The 23,637-nt window shown below is 39.5% G+C and overlaps 1 protein-coding gene across 1 annotated transcript in view; it reads left to right on the top strand.

Moving 5' to 3' along the window:
• FOXK2 (forkhead box K2) overlaps positions 1–23,637 on the top strand; it is a 46,395-nt gene that overhangs the window by 15,363 nt on the left and 7,395 nt on the right. Inside the window, exons 2-4 of the mRNA XM_082774830.1 lie at positions 18,489–18,683; positions 21,455–21,602; positions 22,039–22,185. Of these exons, the coding sequence (XP_082630956.1) occupies positions 18,489–18,683; positions 21,455–21,602; positions 22,039–22,185 (490 nt within the window). The remainder of the gene's footprint in view (positions 1–18,488; positions 18,684–21,454; positions 21,603–22,038; positions 22,186–23,637) is intronic.

The raw sequence follows: 23,637 nt of genomic DNA, 5'->3' as shown, positions 1-23,637 counted from the left end.
CACCACCTCTAAGTCATTAGAATAACCCTCTTAGAGGTGTTCTAAATGGAGACAGGATTTGACTTGTGTGGGTAATGATTTAATACAAAAATACAAAGGAAAGAGAAATCGCTCTAGGGGCCTTAAAATTCAAATACTACAGGATGGGTATTTAAAAGGAAGTAAATAGATCTAATCATAGCCACTGATTTGAATGCAGAAAGGTTTGATATGGTCGGCAATTAACAGACAGTAGTGAGGCGGTGAGCCTTTCTCAGAATCTCTGTGTCAGCACCAGAAACACCTTTACTGTTACAGCTTTCACAGAAATGGAAATGGCTGCAGACTGGGGAGCCAGAGCCAGCTGCTACAGAAAGCCGTTATTTGAAGTTGCGTGATTGAACTCTGACAGAATTCTCTTCCTCCCCCGTGTTTTGGAGTCTTGAAGCTACACCACTGTGTGTAATTGTCACCTGGGCTAGGGGCTGCGTCGTGCTAAGTATCGCTGTGTGCGAGACTGCGAATGCACAGAGAAATTGCACACAGCATCAAAGGATATTGCAGTTCTGAAGTTGAAAGCGTGCACGTCTGATCTATAGCATGGATCCAAGCAGAAAGTTGCCTCTAAAAATCACCGATACCACAATAGCCATTTTATATAATCTTGCATAAACTGAGTCTGCTGGTTTTAAAGTTGCTTCACACTACCACTAGTTCTATTTAATGTAAGCTCTTCAAACGAGTTGGTGCCAAGCAAAGCATTGTTTGGAGTATGGAGAAATAACCTGCAAGCCAAAATTAGCATGTATTCCTTTTGAGTGGTGTGTGTTTCGTCAGGGCTGCCCAGATCATGTCATCCCTGAAGGCAGCGCATTTCAAATTTAAATGTTTCAGCTATTACAACATGGAACATGGCAGTGAGCAGTGCCAGTAACACACGCTGAACATATGACCAGCACATGCCCCCCTCTTCAGTGTAGCCCGTGAACTATTTATTTTGTGTTCCAAGCAGTTTATTCTTGAGAGCTGTTTCACCCCTTCAGTGTCAGGCACTAAGCCTTTTGTTTCCCTCTTTCTTTAGTTTTCTTCCTACTGTTGCTATTGATTCTGTATTTCTAAAATCTTCTGTTGTGGTTGCCACCACCATCACCCCTATTTTGTGTTAATTCTTTTGGGATGTGGTCCTTGGCGTCTCCTGTGCTGGTGTCATTAAAACAGTGGAGACCATCCAATTATTTCCAGCTTGAAATTAAGAGAGAAAATGACCTTATATTCAGTCTTTTGGGGCTTGGTCTATATTCAGCAGTTAGCTGTGACAACAGTTCTTTATGTAAATTATTTACCATAACGTTTAATACTTGTGAAATGGATTCCTTTTTCCCTTCATTCCTTGTCATCTTTGGTTAGATAAACAACATAAAGATCAGAACAAATGATCCTTAAAAGCCATTTTTGCTCAGAGCTCAGCTTCCCAGACTGCTCGTGACTCTTCAGTCACAACTTTGGGCTGAGGCTTCTGGTCCCAGACATCCAAGGGAGTGCTGACCCAGACAAGCTGTCTGGGGAGGACATGGGAGCAACAGTAAACAAAACTGAAGTGTATGTATAAATATATGCATCTTTGCAGTGTATTTTACAACATTTTTGGGAATGTTACTTCACTGATGGGGTCAAGCTTGATACAAAATTAATTTGACTTGGACAGCTTCTCAGAACGCATCATCTCTTATTATTTGTGTGTGCTGTGGGTAACGCGTGTGAGCATTGCACACTTCTTTATATAGGTAAGTTTCTTAAATTCAGCTTTCTGCTGAGATAATGCATTGTATCTCCCTTAAAAGAGGAGAGACCGAGGCTCAGGATTACTTTTCTGTCAAGTGAGAAGTGCAGGTTTTTTCAGTTGCCAGGTGGGAAGAAATCGATAAGATTGATAAAGTGTCTTCACAATATATTACATATCAATTTAATCAGCGTTTGAGCTGATCTAAGGGTTCTCTGCTCCTGAAAGGTCTTGCTTATTCTCTTTCCAATTCCTGATCCTGGCTCCGTTGGTCCAACCTTCCCGTTACACTGGCTTTGGCACCCATTAGGTCCCTGTTTACCCAGTTCAGTCCGGCTTGCCCCAGAGAATACTTTCTTCCTCTTAAAAAAAGTTGGTTTGCTGTGTTAGTTGGTGCTGTGCTAGGGAATTGAATCAGCTCATTGAGGGGCCTGACAAACCTCCAGCTTAGCCAAGAAATCCCTGGCACCCTACTACACAGGCAAAAGAGCTGCATAATGTTTCTGGAGACTGCTTCTGCAAGGAGCATAAATCCGGAGTAAAAGATCTGTTCAAAGATGACATCAGGTACCTGAAGAGAAGAAGAAAAAACAAAGGATGTCCACTGTGGACAATGAAGATGGACAGGAAAAGCAATGAAATGGTGCTCGTACTATTTTTAGTAGTTTCCACGGTGCTGGTATGACTGTTGGTCCTCATTTTGCACTTCAGCACAGAAATATCTTCAGACAGGTACTTGATTACTGGTTTCTGCTGTTCTCTGTTGTGCTCTGTTTTTTTTTTTGAACACAGATGAAGAGTTTTAAAGGTTTCATGTCACATTCTGAGTTTCGGTGTCAGGTGATGTTGTACTTTCTCATTGCCTTTACAGTTCTCACAGAAGAGTCACTAATTCTTGTGACAATTTTATATAAACTGACTATTGTTTTCTCAGGAGAGAGAGCAAAACTTGGTTGTGAGATACAGCTTTGTAACTGAACTAATTAGTGATCTTTGTGATGTGATTCGTGATGATGATTAAAGGAGTCATAGTTTAGAAGTAACTGGTGAAGAAACTTCTTGACTCTAACAGAAACTTTTTGTGCAGAAAAGTTCATAGTTAATGACAAGCTTTGGGGGGGATTCCTGATTCTTTCATTCTTTTGGGAAGGATGTTAAAAACAACAAACAATTTTAAAAAGATTGTTTTTAATCACCTGAGGTGTCTGTTATATTTTTAGCTTTTCTGACTTCAAGCCTTTACATTTTTCTCTATATACCAGAGAAGCTTACATGCTGTTAGAGTACAGGATAAGGCCGTGCTTGTGCCTTCCACAGCTGAAAATGTCTTTTGGATCTTCATATTTTAATCTTCTTTTCCATTTTTGCTTTGATTTTTTTAATAGAATTTTAAAATAGAAGTATTTAATCTTATTTTTCCCAATGGGTGTTTCTAAGCTCATGAAATAATTTGTTATGTATGAGTGAAAAATGAGGGAAATGGGCTCTGAGTGTGTAGTAGTATTTGTTGCTGCTTCTGTATTTATGATAACTTTAATTTAACTTTAACTTTTTAACTTTAATTTAAATATCTAATTACATTCGATATTATGGTAAACAACATATTTTAATGGTGTTTCCTGTACTAATACGTGGATTTGAAAAAAATATTGTCAGGATTTTTTGTCTGTATTGAAGAAGGTATAATATAATGCCTTACACATATAAAAATTGTGGAATGCTTTCTGTAGGGATTAACATTTCATTGCAACATAATGCATCTTCAGAAAATCTAAATCTTTCAAATATTGGTTGATTTTCAAGATAAATGGAAACATGTTAATGTAAGTGCTGGGAAAGTTAGTGTTTGCAGTTTTTTTCAAGCAGTAACGTATGCATGAAGCATTTGCATCTTTACACCTTTGCTCTAAGAGTGGATTCTGCAGCAGAGCTCTGAAGAAATCACACGACTGATGTTGTCCTTAAGTATGGAATCCCATGGTCAAATTTTGTTACAAAAACTGTTTTTATAGCAATTGGTGTTTGTGCGTGGCAGAAATGAGGCAATAATGGTGAGTGGGTGTCTGAAATAGAGAATGTCCAGCAGATGGATACGTGGGGAGGGGAAAGTGGAGAATTTTTCATCTGGTCTTCTGGAGCGATCTTTTTATGACAGCTCTGACAGTTCCATTCAGGGAAGAGTGATGCTCGGCTGCCAAGCTGGGGAAGCCTGACTCAACAAACTGCACTTTCCTTTTGAGGGGGTGAAAGTCAGACACACTGATTTATATATAATATATATATGTAATATAAAAAAAAGCTGTGCAATTTCTGCTCATCCAGGGAAGTTGAATTGCTTGAGCAACTCAGCAGCACATGTAGCTGTGTAATAATGTCTTTGCAGTGGTTTGCTGCAGGTATACTTCTTTGACATTTCAAAGCATTTTATAGGCTGAACTATATCAATTTGACTTTATAAGCCGAAGAGAAGACGAGTTGACATTAGCTTGTATTCTGGAAGATTTTACCCAATGTTGTGTCAGTTACTACCTATAAAGTTGGTTTGGCTGCAGCATATCTCAAGGAAGGACCAGAATTTAAAGCAGAATGATTCAACATAGTGGGAGTCTGGTATTTTGGATTAAAAATGCACGAGTGTGTGGAAAGGTGCTACCTCTGCCAGCGTGCCTGCAGAGATGAAGCTTCATCTCCTTTCCTGGAGCACAGAATGGCTTGAGTGGCTGCAGCAGTGTTTTGAGTTGCCATACCGGCATCATGGTCATGCCCCACTCACTCCCACTTCATATACTGAAACGGTGCATAACAGGACCATTTTTTCTGGTTTGAGCTTCTGGTTTTAGAAAACTTTATGGACTGGAAAAGCTAAATCACAGGATTACATTTTTTTTAAAGTGTGGAATTTGAAGTTGAACAATAACCCCCCCACTCTTAAGACCTGGCTACTTTAATATTGGAAATCCTCAGGTTTGATTGGGTTTACACAACCAAGCTACGTGCTTCTTGTCATTACCCTCCCATTGAGTGTTCTTGGTGGCATAAAACCGATCCAGTTGCTGCAAACTGTGGCCTGTCTGTAGGAATGTGGTTAAAGCAAAACCAAAAGTTGAATATTGTACAACAGTGCTCTTGGTTTAAATAGGACCAGAAATGAAACGTGAAGATAGTACTTGCCATATATTCCAAATTTGGGGCAGTTATTAAAAAATAAATAAATACAAAATCTCTTTTTTTATTTGTTGTTTTGGCCTGTGGAAGTTTTCTCAATTTAATTACATTTGTTTGAGGTGACATAGGAGTATGATTAATTAACAGTAGCTGAGAGAACATAGATAAACAAAATTGAAGTAAGTCCTTCAATAGTGCAAGCAGGTAGGACTTCCTCTGTTACTTTCCAGCACCTCCTGCTCTGCTTCACTGGGACATTTGTAGGATCTTCATCACTGGTGCAAGTACAAGAAAATCAGTAACAGTTTTAATGGCTTGACAACTATTAATGATCATGACTGAGCAACTCCTGATTATTACTAAAACTTAGGTAAAGGAAAGTGCGAATGAAGAGTCTTTTTTTTCTACTGATACTTTTCAGTATTCAGGGTAAAAATGTTAGTGTTTTTTTTCTTAAAAAAAGTGTTTTCTTTCTGTTTGATAATGGAAAAAATCCTTCTAATAGATACATAGGAAATAAGGTCTATGTGACTTAAAATCTTCAATTACTTCAGAATATAACTATACAAGTTACATGTAAAAAGTTATACATACAATAAGTTATACTTGAGTATGTAACTATGTACAAGTTTCAGGTCTTAGAAGGAGCGGCTTGGGGGAGCTGGGGTTGCTTAGCTTGGAGAAAATAAGGCTCAGGGGAGACCTTACTGTGCTTTACAATGGCGTTAAAGGAGGTTGTATCGAGGTGGGGATCAGGCTCTTCTCCCAAGCACCAGGTGATAAGATAGGGAGAAATGGCCTCAAGTTGTGCCAGGGGAGGTTTAGGTTGGATATGAGGAGAAATTTTGTTACTGGAAGGGTTGTGCTGCATGGGAACAGGCTGCCCGGGGCAGTGGTTGAGTCACTGTCCCTGGAGGTCTTCAAGAAACGTGCAGATGTAGAACTTCATAGCGTGGTTTAGTGGTGGACGTTAGTGCTGGGTTACAGGTTGGGCTAGATAATCTTGGAGGTGTTTTCCAACCTGTAGGACTTGAAGATTCTGTAGATTTTAATTAGAATGTATCCATCTAATGTGTAGCTTTATTGTCGAGTTTTTGTGGTGTATTGAGAAAGAGCTAATGAACTTAAAATTCCTTTAGCTCGTTTTCAGAGGACACAATATATTGCTAAAGATAACTTTCCATATGCAGATTTGGTGTTTGCTGTGTAGGCTTCACAGCTACTTCTGGTTTTGTTCCTTAATCAGATACTTGTGTGCGACAAACTGATCAAAATAATTCAGTCCTATTTAAGGAAATAATCTCTGCTTTACTGAAGACGTGAGCGTTTCACCTGATTCTGCCTCTTCAAGTGGTTACAGGAGAAGGAAGGCTTAAAAGAAGGGACGATCCAGTGGTTTAAACAAAGATCGGGTGTTGGGGGGGAAATACGTTCTGTTCCCAGCTCCGCTGCATGCTTGCCAAAACAACTTGGCCAAGTCACAAATCTGTTTAATCTGTTTTTAAAAATGGGGATAATGCTTCATGGGCGGAGGCAGGGGGGATGATGAAATTTCAGTGCTCTTTTCTAGCACTTTTTATCAAGAACTGTGCCTCGCCTTTTAGAATTGATTCCATGCGTTTTGAAGCGGCTTGCTTCATGTCTGCAGCGCAAACACTGAAATTCTCCCCCTTTTCTGGTTCCCTGCCTCCCTGCTCTGTTTCTGAGGGCTACAGGTTCTCTTTGCCAGTGCTCCAGGCTGTCTTACATATCCAGCTTGGGGGAACGGTACTATCCCTAAGTTTTGGTGTGCCATAGGACTGCAAAGAACATGTCTAATGTCTTCTGTTAATTTCTGTTCAATCCCTCAGTGTTCTGTAATGCAGGGTGTTACAGAAGTGCAGAGCTGTGTGTTTGTTCGGTTATGGTTGAGACCTTGAAAATTGTACATATGCATTAGTTTTTTCTAAAATATGATATATACGGTTATTGTTATTCCAACAAGTTTTACTCCTACTGTAGTTTCTAGTACATGTGTGTTTTTGGAGTAGTAGAAATGTTTTTGTAAGGAAGGCTTAAGCGATGACGATCCATTCTGTTAGGAGGATCTGCAGTGAGAATACCGATACTCTTGGTCAAGCTGAAAGGTCCCAAGCAAACCCATCTTTAATTCTGTTGAAAAGCATTGAGCATGCACTCTTGTTTGCTGAGTTCTGTACTTCCTTTTATGACTAGTGTCTTCTGGAGGCTTATTTTTCGGTATTAGATGGTTCAAGTTTCAACTTTCAAAGAGAACAGTTGGAACAATTGCACAACAGAGCATTTTTTATGTAGTAAGTACTGTATGGCTTTTAAATTAAGCTGTCATGACAGTTCTGCTTTACTTTTGAAGAAAGAGTAGACTGTGAGCTGACTTAAATTTACTAAAACATAGCAAACTTCTACATTTTGGCTGGAGTGGTTTTCTGCTGGGTTAGTAAATTAACTGGAGATAGCAGTGGCTCCTGGCAGCAGGTACCTGGTGAGCAGAGGAACTGTGTCTGGGAACAGAACTGGTGCAAGAGACAGGGAAGAGCTTTCCCCATGTAGCAGTGCTGAGCTCTTATGTCGCTGTATCCCATGACACCTGCCCTGAGATCAGGTATTTATTCATAAGAGCCTAGTCTGCACTTTTCAGAAGTCGTGGCCTTGATTTTTCATGACTTCACTAGATGCTGTTTGGAGGGTTTCATTTTGCTTAGCAGTATGTGTATTTGTGTCTGGCTGTCTACACCTGGACTCCCTTTCTATTCAGTGACTAATAGGCAGCCCTGGTACCTGACTTCTCCAAACCCTTTTAGGCTTTTCCCTTCTAGGGGTTTTGCACCCTTTAGTGCCTGCTCCCTTTCATTCACTGTAAAGACAGATGACTAACGCAGCTACAGGTTTACACTTGGAGAAGCTAATCCCATGCTTCGTGTTTGTTTGCTGTACCCTTTCATTCTCTGTGCTGTTGTTCCTTTATCAGAACAGTGACAGTGGTTAACATCCATTCTGACAAAGACTTTTGTTCAGTGTGTTCTTTTTATTCCTGGACAGATTTCCACTTGCGTGACTATCTGACTTGTTAAATCATGTCTGTTGTTCTTACTAGATTTTATCCTTCTGCACTTTCCTGCTGCCCCTTACAACATCCCACGATCTGAGAACTTGGCACAGGCTGAGAGGAACAGCTCAGGAGGAGTGCTTCTTGAGGAATATTTTCCAAAAACAATCTGCTTGTTGTAGATTAAATAGTTCCACTGCTTTGCAATCTTCAGGCTCTTTGGAGTCCTCGTTGGTTCTGGAGTGCCCCCATGAGTGATTAAGGAAAGTAAGTCCCTGTCTGCAGTCCATGCAGACGCCTCTAAAGGGCCTGGACCTTCACCGAAAAAGTTTTAGCAATTTGCAAGTAGAAAAAGAATCGAAAAATGGTTTGAACAACCATTCTGCAGTGTGCAGTTGGTTAAGAAAACAAACAAACAAGATGCTTTCAGAATATGATTTAAAATGTTGCTTTCCAATGAGGCAACGAGCCCATCAGTGTCACTAAAGCGAGCCACGTATGGGATGGCTCTCGGACACCAAACATTCTTGGATGGCTGTGAATGTAATTAATGCTCATAGCTTTTTGCGAGGGCTGTGAAAAAACTCTGTTCTTTGACCAGGCAAGCAGATTGAGGGAGGAAATTAAACACTGCTGTGTACTCAGAACTGGAGCTGGTAGGAAGCAGTTTTTGTCACTTCTCAATGGCCTGAGTTAGTCATGGATTTGTAGGTGAAATAAAGGACTGTGCTGCCCTTGGAAGCAGAGCTCTATCTTGAAAAGCCCAGCTAAAATAAACTTCAGTGCCTTGATTCAGGAAGTCTTTTCTGTGCTGCCTTGCCCCTTTGGGTAGCTGTTCTTTTGGTAGTGATCGGGGAGTTTTGGCAGAATTCTGCAAGAGAGAGCAGGTCTCTGATGAGGTAATAAACCAAGTCTTTTGTTACTGAAGTAACTGATGTCTGTCTGAGTCACGGGGGGGTTGTTTTGTTTTGTTTTTTATGATTATGCTTATGTCCAAACACATCGTGACAGCACTTGTTCACTGTACTTCCCCCTACTGTTTTAATAGTAAGGAATAGTAAAATGCCAAGTGCCCTATCTTTGGCTTTAAGCAGTTGTGTCCGGTTTGCTCACAGCTTTCAGTGAGCACTGAATACTGTTATTATCTCTTTGGTGTTTGCAAATGAACTTCTGCACCCCCACAACTACCCCACAACTGAGGGTGAGGTGCCAGGCACCTCTGTAGGCAGCTAAGCTGGTAATAAAGCATCTGGTGGTTTGGGGTTGTCTGCTCCAGCTTAGCTCCGACTGTAAATCTTGGGCCTTATGAAAAGTTCTTGAATGGTATTTACTGTTGTGGTGAAAGTTTGCGCTTGCTCATTTGGTAATAGGAAGCCATTGTTAAATGCAGCTATCTGGAAGGAAGGAGGAATGATGATTGATTTTCACTTTCCTGTTGCAAGTGTTTTGTTTCGTTTTTTTTTTAAACAGGAAGCTATTGTGTTATGGAGTTATGTATGTTCTGTTGGGACTCAAAATAGCCCTTTGAAATTTGGCAAAGATAGAGGCGCAATCTTTTGGACAGATTTTAATTTGTTTTTACAGTTTAGAATGAAATTTAGGGGTAGAGACCACACAACCTGACTCTGCACACAGCTTTTGTGTACAGAGATGCTAAATACCCGAAAATGCAGTGTTTCCATAGGCGGAGTTTCTTTTGTATTCACAGGCTGGGGAGCCTCAAATTCCAGAGGCATTACATGAGCAGTTTTAATGAATTAGTGTCTGGTTTTCCTGCAGCAGATGTGACAAGCAGCTTTATAAGCTGCTTCCCATCGATCGCTGTTTTCCAGCTCTTTTGTGTCTTTCTTTTGCTTAGAGAAAAGCAACGAAGAGCTTGGTTTCTACAGTAACTGCTGCCTACATTCTTGCCTGCAGGCCAATTTCTTTCTCAGTTCCTGCAGCCTGTGCAGGGCTACTGTATTGAATTTCTTTAGGGTTTGTGTTTTGTTTTGGTTTGTGTTTTTTTTTTCCTTCTTGATGGTTTATATGTTGTACCGTGTAATAAGAGAGGAGAATGCAGTGGGAATTGGTGATTTTGAGATATGTATTTTTAATTAACCGTAGCACCCTTCCATGTCTGTAGGATAACCTAAATGTTTTTGCTACTGATCAATACCGGTATTTGTGTGGTTGGTATTTAAAGAAAGTGAAAGGCCTGACTGCTAAAGCAAGAACCTTGGAAAATTTGTAAGGCTGCTTGCATTAATGCCTGGTCTGTAGCATAAACGTATAGGGGAAGGGTGAGATCAGCGTTTATAGAATCATTTACATTTGCAGCAAAATCTGTTGTGGTTGAACAACTTCAGGATGTGTTATTTTTTTCAGTCTTGACTCTTAAATACCCTTCAAGAAACAGTTGTGAACATAGGGTTAAAACTGCCTCGTTTCTCACAAAGTTAGCTTTCTAATCAGCAAAGGAGTATGAAGCAGCATTTCAAACAGGAATGTGTGCTCATTACTCAGTTTCTGTTACGCTGTGAGTGGTTTGGGAATGTTCCCGTCGTCGTCATCAATATTCTGTTGTCATAGGATCTGTTTTTGACGCAGACAGGCTTGTTCTAGAGCCTTCTCAAAGTGGGTTAGCACCATTCCTGTAGTGACTACCAATAACTTTTCAAACTTCTTACACAGTTGCTGAAACCTGAAGGAAGATGTATGTAAATGAGGTTTCTTGTTGAGGAGCCATTAATTACAGCTAGGTCATGTTCCCAGCCTTTGCTTAGAATTTGATAAAACTATAATGTAGGCCAACTTGAATTAAGATGGGGCTAAAGCAATATTTTATCACTTCTGATGATGCATAGGTCTTTGCTTTGAATTTTATGACATTCAAGTGGATAGAAAGATCAGGGTGTTTTTTCTTTAGGGCAGTTTTCCTTGGTGGTTTATGGCATTGTGTGGGAGCTGGTGGCACACCTGAAAAAACACACAAATGCTCGTGAAAAATAGTGCACAAAATAAAAAGTCTTAATTCCTGGTTTAAAACTCTGAGGGTTTTTGTTGTTGTTCTTCATGATATTGGATGCTGAGATTGCTCCAGAGCCCTCACATCTGCTGTTTGTGGAGGACATGCTTTTCAAGCATCGATCTTTAGTCAACAGAAATCAATTGCAAAGGATACAGAGAATTAAGGGAAGCACACACGAGGCCATGACTCACGCCCTGGAGGAGAGAGTTGCCACTTTTTAAACAGCGGTTGCTTTTCGGCTAACCTCTAGTGGTGTCCTGACCAGTAATGGCCACGTGGAATTGAATGCAACTTTGTGGTAAATTAACCAAATCGGGACTTAGCTTAAATCATGGAGGCACCTTTAAATCCTGCCTTTCAATCAAGCAAGCTGGGAGGAGGAATCTATACCAGGACAAGGTGCGTGTGTCCCTGTGCGTACACGTGTACCTGTAGGAAGTGATGCTGGTTCCTGCTGGGGAAGTTTTTCACCTTGCTGCACAGGGTGGGGTCGACTGCAAGCAGAAAAGCCTCAGAAACTTCCTCTCTAAAAGCTGGTAGAGGAGTCAGGCTTCGTGTCCCTCGAATTTAAATTCTAGAAGTAATTAAAAAAAAAATTTATTATTCCCTAATAGTCAATGGGGAAAAAGGGATATTGCTTTTCTTCTATTATGAACAGTTAGGAAAGGTTTATAAATGAGGTTAGAGCTTTTGTAAAAGGTTAGAGCTAACCTTTGTGGTAGGAGCATCTGGTGTAGGTGAACAAGTATCTGTATAAAAGATGCCCAAGGAAAAGGTTCTCTCTGTTCAGGACAATAAGAAACTAATTGTGACTTAATTGATGTTACAATACACTGGATCACTGTGCTTCAGTGTATCTGTTACAAAGTTAACTATGCTCCCAGCATTTTTCTTATTATAGGAAAATTTTACAGGAATACCTTTCTGTGAACTCCTAGAAAATACTTGATAAAAAAAAATCTCTGAACCATTACTTGTGTTTAAAAACTCAAGAAAATCTTTACTATAAAAATTGTGCAAGTTTTTTTTAATAACCTATATTTTATTAGTAATAACAACTTCTTAGTTTTATTTGTTTTCAGGGAGTTTTCACTGTGACTCTTTGATGGATTTATAATTCTACCTTCACTGTTAGTTTGGAAATGCAGATTTTTAACTGTTGGGTACTTTATCTTAGAATTTTGACTCCGTTTTAAAGCAGTTCAGTTCAATTTGTCTTATTAAGTTTTGTTTCTGTTGCTTCTGTGTAGGTCTAAAGAGGACGATTCTGTTCTGGAAAGTGCGGCAGTACTGACTTAGAGTTCAATTAATCATAGACCAAAGTCTTAAAAATAAATTCTGGAAGTGAATAATTTAGTATGCCTGTTCTTGGTGTTGAACCATTGGAAAGCTTTTGGTATAATATTCAGAAGATGAGAAAGCTAGGAAAAGTAATTGTCTCTTCTGGAGAATGTAGAAAACACTTTCTCCTTGGCAGTGGAATTACTTTTTCTCTGAGCTGACAGGGGTTACTGCTTTCGGGTTTCTCCAAGAGATGGAGTCACAGCCCTTCTTACCGATTTGTGAGTGTTTCACCTGTGTCACTTTGAGCTGCGAGAGGAGCCAAGTTCAGCTCTTTTTGCAGAGACGCACCTTTTCTCAGGATGCAAAGGCACAATGCGCAGGTTTTACAGAGGCTGAATTTGTATGTAATTGTACTTCAACTTGCTGTATCTTTTTTTTTCTCCGCTGTATTTATGGCCGTATTTATAAAGATGTCTTTTAAGCTTTGCTTATTTAAAAATCTGTTAAAAATAACTGTTAGTTCTAGTTCAATTCATAATTAATTTCCAAATAATCTGTTGTGATGGAAATAATAAATGGAGCAGCAATAGAGATAAGATGGAATTGGGGACCGTGTTCTTGCACGCTGACATTTGTCCATTAGCAGGAGGCGCCACACGTAATTTCCAAATGCTGTGTTCCCATGGATGTTTGAATGCCGCCCGGTTTTGATTTGCTGGTCTTAGATTTCATTTGCAGACGTCGCTTAGGACAGCACGGATGAAGGAGGACCCTTGTGGAGCTTTCTGACCTTGCAGGACTGGGCTCAGTGACTTGGGATGCGGGGCAGAGAGCACCCCAAGCAGCTTGCAGGCAGCACCGGGACAGGGCTGGTGCTCAGAGGGACAGCAGCAGGCTGGGGGGAAGCCAACAGGCACCTTGTGAGGCTCAGCAAAGGCTAAAGCCAAATTCTGCATCTGGGCTGGGTTTGGCTGGGAAATGCCTGCCTGGGAGCAGCTCTGCCCAGGAGGAACCGTGGAGGTCCCAACAGAGGGGCAGGCACACACGTTTCAGCGCTGCGCCCTTGTGATGATGGAGGCTGGCCTTGTGCTGGGCAGTAACTGTGTCTGCTTTGGGTCCCCAAAAAATTTAACGACAGCAAAAAGACAGACTGGAGGGGGTGGTGGAGGGCTGCTGAGGTGCTCTGGGAACCAGCACACTGCATACGAGGAGAGAATCTGGATTCCTTTTGCTGGGGGAAGCCCAGAGGTGGATCTCATTGCAGTCTGTCCCTGCCTGAGGTGCAATTATGGAAAAGATGGGGCAAGGCAGCACTGAGAGGATCAGAGGCTGAGGATGGATGGCTGTAACAAGTTGCAACTAAAGCAACTAAAGAATTATACCCTGACAAACGGGAAAAACCGTTCACCATTAGGGAGGCTAATTACAGGAATGGATTGCCCAACTCCATCTGTTGAATGCTTCAAAATTTGATAAGCCACGGCCCAGAAAAACCTGATGTAGTTTGGAAAGTAGCCCTGCTGTCAGCAGGAGGTTGGGCTAGAGACCTTCAAAAGTCCCTCCCAAACTCAGTTTCTCATTTGTCCTTTGTGAACGATGTAGAAAACAGTTTTTGCTTGACTTTTAAAATGCAATTGAATCAAATATGCACTTGGAACTGTGCATCATAGTATCTCGCTGGCAACTTAAGCTTCAAAGTGTGCACATCTTCTACTAGGAGTATAAATTAAGTAATTGATCGTGTAGATTGGTTTTATTGGAGCGATGGGGAGAGAGCAGCTAGGACATGGGTCTTAAGTGAGAATTAGGTAGGCAGGAGCCATTAGAGAAGGGGTTAGTTGTGAATCTCCCTTCCCTGGAAGGGAGGCCCTATCTCAAGGTGTGATGGTTTCTAGGCTGCTGGGGAGGAGAGGGAGGAATGAACAGCATCATCTTAGCCTGCTGTATTGTCAAAGGAGGCCTAAGCTGGAGGAAGTCTGGTGGTTCAGGTGTTGTTAACTACCTCAGTTCCTCCTGGAGGTGAGCTACCCTGCTGCCTGTGCTTGATATTTAAAGCATTTGAAGTCAAAAATTGGCAATAAATAAACAAATCTCTCAGATGCTGGCTGGGTTCTTTTTTTCTAACCTTTTAAATGTGAAAGTTTGAGGCTTTCCTTGGCTGTTGGTAAGCAAGGGTTTGAAAATCTCACATCTTGTTATTCTTCTCAGTCTGTTTAAAACTTAGGGGATCCTTGAAGTTGCTGGAGTTCAGTGGCATTATGGATGTAAAGGAATTGAACAGGGGTGTTGGGAGTACCATGACGTACAGAGCTATTAGTGTTGAACCACCATAATCTATTTGAATGGAGAATCTGGAAGTGCTGATAACAGGAACGCAGGAGAGCAGCTTCTGTCCAATTTCTGCCTTGGTTTTTAAGAGGCAATGAGAACAGACAGATTCAAAGGATACCAAGGCACTGAGTTTCATTGCAGGGCTTATGGAGGGGGAGAAAATTGAATTCCTGCTTCTGTGTTTCAGCTCCCCAGATGGAGACAGAACATTTCCTCATTTTCAGTCAGACAGTAATTTCATACAGGCAGACCTACAGGTGTATAATTAGCTTCTCCCTGCAGTACAGACAGAACTGCTGAGGGAAAGTGAGGAAATATTAGAAATACGGATGTGACAGAACTAGAACTTAAGCCACCCGGCACCCTACGGAGTTGCTAAGCGTTCTCAGCAGAGGTAGTGCCCAGATCAACAGGTCTCCATTTTGCTGGGAGCGGTACGGGTAGGAATGGTTTTCCAAGGAATTGTTGGAAATAGCTAGGTGCTGCTCATCTGTCCTCCCTATCTCACCTTTTCCCGTAGTTAACCCAGAATGAACTTTTTAAAAGAAAATTAGGATCCTGAAGTGCATTTTAAGTGTGACACCTTTGCTGCAGTTTCCTAGATTGTAAATACCTGTCCTCCTTTTTGATGCTCTGTAGGAAGTACAACCCAAGACCTTTTCATAGTAAACAAATAAAATTACTCAAATGTGGGTACTGTGAGTAGTTGTTTGAAATACATACAGTGCAACAGTGGCACATCAGCTAAATAGTCTGTTTGTTTTCTTCGCTTGGATACCTACCACACAAGTGTTTCATCACGTAACTCTTTAGTAACTCTTTAAACACAGATGTTTTGTAAACTTTTTTTTCTGTTGGTCCAGTCATGGCTCTGTTGATTTCCTACCCTGAATGGCATCAGCCTGTAAAGGAGGAATGGGGGTTAACTGAGTAAGTGAGCTATAGAGCGACCATTTGCAGTACTATGCCTTTATTTTTTCAGTTTTATTCTTTTAAAGTGGGTTGTAAAGATGAGGTTATTCTATACCAACCATCGTGTGCTAGAACATCAGAAAAGTATTGTAAATACTTTAAAGAGTGAGTAAAGTTGACTTCAGCTTGCTATAGACTAAATGTTTGAACAAGTCTCCGCCTCTGGGTGTGCTGTAGGGTTTGTTTAGGCCATGGTTTAATTCAAGAATATGCCCAAACCAACTTGGTTCTGATTTTGGAAGTAAATGCAGTATGTATGCATTAATTTAAGTTACATAGAAAATCTCTTAGTAGACACTTCTCGTTTTGCTTTTTGGCCATATTCCAGTTATTAAAAATATGCTTCTATTAAAAACCTGTTTGCAAACATGAATCAATTGACAGATGTGGTATTTGATAACACGATTCAGGTGCTCACATGTTTAAGCCAGAGAGTGATGCGTAAGCAGCGCCTCAGCAACGCTGTCCTTTGATTCAGCATGTGAAACATGAACTACAGCAGTGACAGCTTTGGGTTTGGTATTAAAACTGGATTCGTGGCACTTTTGTAACCTATACGTTTTATAACCTGTACTGTACCTGCAGTTAGTCAAGCTTCTCCTTTGGTTTTGTTTTTTTTCCCAAAGCCAGCTGAAGTTTTCGACTAACATTTGTCAGCTTTGCTTTGGAATCTCTGCTTTAGTCTCATCTACAACAATCCTCCCTTTCTTTTTTGCAAAAGATGCCCACAGGGCAGATAATACCTGAAGGCAGAGCGGTAGTGTGAGAAGGGAGCTGATTGTGTGCATACCGATGCAGAACATCGGGAGCCTTGTGTGTATTTCTGGTAGGTGTTGAAGCTCTAAGACCCACCTCCTCCCCACTGTGCCCGGCACTGGGGGACACCGGCTGGTCTTTATTTGCTGCTGGCCCCAAGGCCCTGAGCCAGTGAATGAGAATCTGAAGTCACATCCAGTTGCTCCTGCGTTTCTTTTAGGTTGAAATAAGCTTGGTCTGTAGTAACTCTGCAGGTATGGACTAGCCTTGTAAAATATGTCAAACAGGTGATTCTGAAGTTTGAGCCTGTCTCTGTCAAAGAAATATTGCTGTTGAGTTTCCCACAGCGATTTTCATTTAATCTTCCTGATTAGGTTTTTAGCAAAAAGGTCCCCTTTGGCTACCCTCTTCTGGCATAAACTTAGGGAGTGGTGGTATCATTATTGCTGATGAACTGAAATGTTTGGAAAACATTTTTAGTAGCCAAACAGCTGAGACCTCTTTCAATGATTGCTGAAACAATACAGGCAGAAAATACTTCTACTGGAAAAAGCACGTTAGTGAGCTGATCCTGAAGATACTAAATAAAAAATAAAAAAACCACACAAATTGGTCCACGACTTTCCCAGTGAAATGCATCTATGCTTTTTGGTGTGGATTCTGTTCCTAATTTAGTACGTTGAGCATGTTTCAGAAATAGGTCACCTGTTAAATTTGGACGTAGGCCATACTGAGACACAAGAGGGAAGAGGAAGGTCGTTGTTGCGCCTTTCTCTTTTTCCTCATGCTTGGGTGTGAATTGTAGGAAAAAAGAATCATTGCAACACGTTTGTGTTACAAGAAATGTAGTAAAAATCAAATGTTTTCTTTGTTTTCTAAACATCCTTTAAGACACAGAAACCCAAACATGTGAGAATTAATGTTTTTAAGACTACTCTTCTGCTTGACGTGCCTTCCAATTCTTCTATCATTTTCATGTTGTGTATTTTTTCAGAGAAATGATGGCTTTTGTTTGCAGTCTGTATCTTGCATTCATAGTTACATTTCTTAGGCCTGTTCCAGTATCATAGCTTCCCTCCTTTATAAAACCAGGTCTACATAAAATCACTTTAAAAACATTTCCTAAGGTTTGTTTCTAGGTGATGTATGACTGGAAAGTTCTCTTCCTTGTGTGGAAGAGGTGTGTAAATACAGTCGTGGGATTTAGTGCTGTGTAGGCTAGCAGCTTAATTAAGAAAGAAGATAGTAAAGTTATTTGAACTGCGTTTCTGTAAATGCTTTTGTTGAGAGAAAATTAAGTTTCTTGTTTGCTCAACCTGTTTATTTACTCAGAAGTTATAAATAGCCTGTTCCCTTTAATTGGGTTAACAGCTAAATGCTTACACAGAGGGATGAAAAAAGGAAAATGTTCAAAGGTGCATTAATTGCATTTTATTTTCCACCTGTAAAAACAAAAAAAAACAACACATAGGTAATTTCAATCATATTCTGATTATAATCAGTCTTTAAATTTGGGGGTGCAATACTTGGTAATATACGAAATTTGAAAGTTTATTGAATTTCATTCTTAAATTCACCTTTACATAATGGATAGTTGAATGTGGCACTGCAGCAGCTCTATACCCTGAAAATGGTCAGAATTAGGACTGCTAGGAGTTTAACATGTTTAAGAGAAAAGAAATCAGAGCTTTTATGAAAACAGTCTATGAAGCTGGTTAGGCATCAGATTTGCATACTTTTATGCTCCTGATTAGTTTTGATTATCATGGACATACTTGTTGGTTTGCAGCAGCCATTCTTTGACACCACAAAATAATAGCCTTTTGTCTTCAAAATAGTACTACTTTTAGGGATAGCTGCAAGATCAGGATGAACCTCAGGAAGTTTAGCAATTACAAACAAACTGCCCTTGTTACAGATAATTGCATTTGCTTATATTTCTTTGTAAATTCTAAAGTTATTTACGTGGGGATCTTTTTCTGGTCATGTTGATCTTTATGACCAGTAAGATGAAGGTGGATACAACTAATTATGTAAATAGCATAACTTTTAAATACGATGATATATGCAAGTTATGCAAAACAAACAAACAAAAAAACTTACTCTCTGTAAACAACTGGCTTACATACTTGTTTTTCATTTTTCAGCTGTACTTTCAGGTTTCCCAGCACAAATATAAAGATAACATTCACAGCTCTGTCCAATGAAAAGAGAGAAAAACAGGAGGCCCCGGAGTCCCCAGTGAAGCCTGTGCAACCCCAGATCTCTCCCTTAACGATAAACATTCCAGACAACATGGCTCACCTGATCAGCCCTCTCCCTTCTCCCACAGGAACCATCAGGTATTTAAACCCCGCAGATTGAATATAGGGCAATATGTGTTTACAAAATTGAAGCAGTTTTCTATTTCATTTTATGTATTTTGCTTTTGCAGTAAAAGTTAAGCTCAGCGTAACCTGCCTTGGAGAAAACTACCACTCTGCTACCTGTGAAAATAGTTGTATGAGCAGACGTTAGTATCCAAATGTCATTTGATCAGTGTGTACCAGTTTGCTCAGGATTCTTGCAACAAAGAAACTTATGTTTTATTTGCATTCCAGATGATTTAGATTGCTTTTTGCTCTTGAGTGCTTATGGAAAGACTTGAGATAAGTCCCAATTGTACCATTTTAAACATCCTGATATTCACTGTCCCCCTTAAAGTTTACCAACAGAAAAAATATTTTTTTGGTTATCATTAGAGTGTGGAAAACAGACTGATTTCTTGCTCCAAAAGCTGATTTAGTTTTGATTGGTCATTACTGGACGTAAACAGAGGATTTACTTAAAATGAAGTGTAACATAAGAGTTCACTGTATGGAGGTCTTCTGCAAGGGAGGTTAACTTGGGCTTTTTACTTGCTTGTTCTGCTTAATTTGATAATTGTAGCCATTGTTTGATTTATTTGGGATGAAATTCAATTAAACATAAGCTAGCTGTGCTCACAAATTGGTAAAATTAGTTTAAATAGAACTTTGAAAATTCACAGAAGGTTTAGGAGCAAAAATTTCACTTACAGTTATTTTTCAAAACCATACATGTGTCTTTGAAGGTTCTTTAACTTCCTGTGTCTTCATTTGAGTGAAGGGCTGTTAATGACTGATCTTTAAAAATGTAGATCCTATTAATGAAATATAAATGTAAGGATAATTGACTTCTCTCATGCTTGCGACAAAATTGACTTATTTTGTGCTTGTGATCTTAATGCAACATTGAGATGTTGTAGTGTTCAATGTGATCTATATAAATAGTGGAAGCAGAGAGAAAAGGGATCTAGACTTGACTGTATAACAGGTTTGCGTTCTTATTAAAATTCAGGGAAAACATATTTTGCCCAAGAAATGACAGAGCAGCTCATAAATATTTCAGATAATATCACGTATATCACCACAGTCTTTGCCTCACTATGAATTTTGTAATTCTCTTTGGGGCTTTCATGCACCTGTTGAGTACAGTTTATTACAAACAAAAAAAAAGATGACAGTTTTGAGTCTATTTTGAGAGCAAAGCATGACAGTTTCTCTTCAAATCATCCTGTTTTATAGAAGACCTGTAAACTTGCTTTGATTATACCATATGTGTCGCTTTGTCAATATATGCTAAAGTGAGCTCAGGAGAAGGATGTTGTCAGTTGATATGTAAAAACACAGAACAGCGGTGACCTATATTTAAAAAATAAAATAAAAAAAATAGTTGCCTGTTTTGGCTCTAATCAAGGATTCTTCCATAAAACACATCAAAAAAAAACCAAAAACACATCAGTCTCCTTTGTACAGCATATCACTGGGGGCAAATTATTAGTGCTGGATTTCCAATGATGTGAAACTCAAGTCCAATAATAATTATTTTTAAATATATTGCCCAGTCTGTAGTGCCTGCCATGTTTCTGTACGTATAGAGGGAGGTAGCAAGAAACCTTAGAGGTCAGACATAAACAAAACTTGGCAGATGTCAATTTATTAGTGTTATTGTGTAAATCCAAATGCTGTTTTCTAGCTTTATTTTTTCTTTATTTGAAACCATAGATTCAAGTTAGGTTAAAAATTGTCATTGAGGATAGGCTGGTTCTGGGGGCACAGCAGCCTTTGCCATTCTAATTCTTAGTTACGTTTTAGAATTGCTGCGGACTCTGCTGAAATCAGTTGCAATATAAATCTCTGCCAAGTATGTGCCCTTGTAGAGAGCTGACAGTGTTTTTTCAGGGAAGGGCACAGACATTGCCCACTGAGTGCCTCTTGTTGGCGAAATGGGAGTTGTAGAAGGAAAACTATTTTTGTGTGCAGCTGTAGTTCCTGTGAGACAGGGGAACAACCTTGAGGAACATGTTCAGTGGAATCAACACACTTTTAGCTTTGTTTTTCTGTGACGGATGGCAAAATGTGAGGTATCCGGATCGACTTCTTTCCTTCAATTGGTAGTTTTACTTTGTAACAGTGTATTTGCTCTGTTGACCTAATACTGAGTGAAATCAGATTAAGTCAGTGCTGAAGTAGCCTATTTATAGAGTTTAGAATTTTTATACACATCTGTGTTTGTGTATGTATATGAACACACCTGCAAACAGTTAAAATAATGTTTTAGATTTCAATGAGAATCATTTTTTGCCTCACTGCTTGTTATATTTTCTCAACTGTGCAAAAATACTGCACAGGAGAGGATCTTTTTTGAGCAGACTAAATACAAACATATGGTAGAAATTTCAGGCACGATGTGTTTCTTGTTTCAAATGAGGGGCTTAATACATAAGCAACCGCTCATTTTAAAATGGACTTTTCTGTTGGCAAATCTTACATGAATAAAGTGCAACCTAATAAATCAGTTAATCCTTTTTCCTTTGAGGAGCAAAGCCTGAGCTTCATTTGACAGGTTTCTTCCCGCAGTGATTTTAATTCTCATGGATGAGTTAGAAAGGCTTGGAAAATGGGGGGTTTATATTGGAAATACTGACAGGCCTTTAACTCTGCTCTGGAAGTGCTGGTAGTGGCCTTTTCTGCAATAAGAGCTTTTTGATTAAATATAATGTGGTGATATACTGTATAACAAAATAGTAGGATCTTCTTTTTATGCTCTACAGTGCTGCAAATTCCTGCCCATCTAGCCCTCGTGGTGCAGGCTCTTCAGGGTACAAAATGAGTCGTGTAATACCATCTGACCTACATTTAATGGCTGACAATTCACAGTCAGAAAATGACAAGGAAGCATCGGGTGGAGATAGCCCAAAGGTAAGCATTGTTTGAAATCAAAACCGTAAATTAAGTCTTAACTGAATGCAATACTTTTGAAAGACTAATTTTGTTACTGGAGTATATGCACTAAGTCACAATGCAACTTCTTTTTTTTCCCAACTTTTAATTTTTAGGGTTTTGTGATTAGACGTGGCATTTATTTTGACACCTTCCTTCCCCCTCACCTTTGGAGAGGGGCTGTATGTGTATGCAGTTACATATCTGTTTACAGGCGTTTGAAAATTCTTTAATGTTTGTTTTTCCACACTTTAGTCTTATCTTGAAATCTATTAAACAGAAGAGCACATTTGTAGCTTTTCTGCTTGAAGATTTCGGTTGTCCAGAATTAATTGTGTTTTGTACCTTTTAATTTATAAAAGGATGCATGTATTTTTAAATTTTATTGACCCAGACTTTTATTTTTCTTCTGTAGGACGACTCTAAACCACCTTACTCCTATGCACAGTTAATAGTACAAGCAATTACAATGGCACCTGATAAGCAGCTTACACTAAATGGAATTTATACGCACATAACTAAAAATTATCCATACTACAGGACAGCAGACAAGGGCTGGCAGGTAAACTTGATTTCTAGAATGTTTTTTGTTGTTGCTTCAAGAAGCATCTTGGTCATAAGTCAATTGGTGAGCCTAGCAGCCCTTCGTAAATAGGATTTGTTAAATGCGTGTTCATTGAAATTGTCTCTCTTTTCTGATTGTAACATCTCCAACAAAGTAGGGAATACAACTTATTTGATACTGGAAATATCACTTTATTCCTGTTAAGGTATTCTCTAAACCTGTGGGAGCAATACATACAGACTTCTGGGAGCAAGACAGTTAGCACAGTGGATTTAAGTATATGTATGCTATCCAGGAATGTGGTTATGCTTTGTAACTTAATTGCATAAGCATATGTATTGTTATTTCAGGATAAAATTAAGATATTAAATGTGACAAGTTCAGGTTTATTTGCAGAGGGGGATCTTGACCATGCAACACAATGAAGGAGCAAGCATGTGTTACCTGTTATCTAGCACTATGTGCCTTTTATTTCCACAGTAGCCCACTTGTGAACTTGACTGATTCTGTACTGCGTTAGCCCAAAACCTTCAATTCTGTAGAATTAATTTCTGCATTCTTTTCCTTTTTAAAGAGACCAGCCCCAGCATTTGCCAGGATGACTAACCAAGTATGAATCAGTCTGGCGTAGTCTTTCCAGATCGTGTAAAGGTTCAATGCCTTTGCTGCTGTTTTTAGTTTCAGTGAAGGACAGAAGAGCACAATTAGCAGGACTGGCCAGTTTGCCCGTGTAACGTTCAGACTGCCCTGTCGATCACCAAGTATCAGTTTCACAGTGCTGCTCTTAGTACAGTCATGATCTGCAACAGAGGCATGCTCTGGAGTTATTTCAGGGAAATAAAATTTGGAGAGGCTGGGGGAGGGGTAAAGCGAGGAAGTGTTAATACGCTGCTTGCTCTACAATAGAAGACTAAAGAGTACATGACCTCTCATGGAGGAATAGATTTTAAATATTAATCACATACTTATTTGTCATAGAGTCTATGTGAGAGTTGACTCATTCTTAATGAGAATTCCAAGGTTAATGGGGAATGTCACTTCTACAAACTTTTTCTAATGGTTTGGCTAGTGAAGGACTTAACTCTTGTTCTGGCTAGGAAGCACCTAGAAGATTTTTTTGCCTTTCTCACATAATGCAGAATTCTGGCTGCAGTCATACTAACAGATCTGTTTTAGCAGTAGGATTCTGTTTATGAAATGTTGGTCTGCTTTTTGCTTCCTATTCTGAAATATGTTGAGTATCTGTGTGTATAATGCTTCCTTATGTAAGCATCATGTAACCACGCATACATTGCAACGCAGTTGAAGAATTCCGTTTTAGAACAGCGTATGCATTTAGATGTAGAATGATTAACAAAGCTAGGATAATAGACACAGCAGACATATGTTCTGGAATAAATAATTAGCACCTGTTTCTAAATCAATAAATAAAGCAAAAAGCTGAAAATT

Source organism: Aythya marila (genome assembly GCF_965140915.1).
Source record: "Aythya marila genome assembly, chromosome: 18".
Classification (NCBI taxonomy): Eukaryota; Metazoa; Chordata; class Aves; order Anseriformes; family Anatidae; genus Aythya; species Aythya marila.
This window is presented reverse-complemented; position numbering and strand designations above follow the sequence as displayed.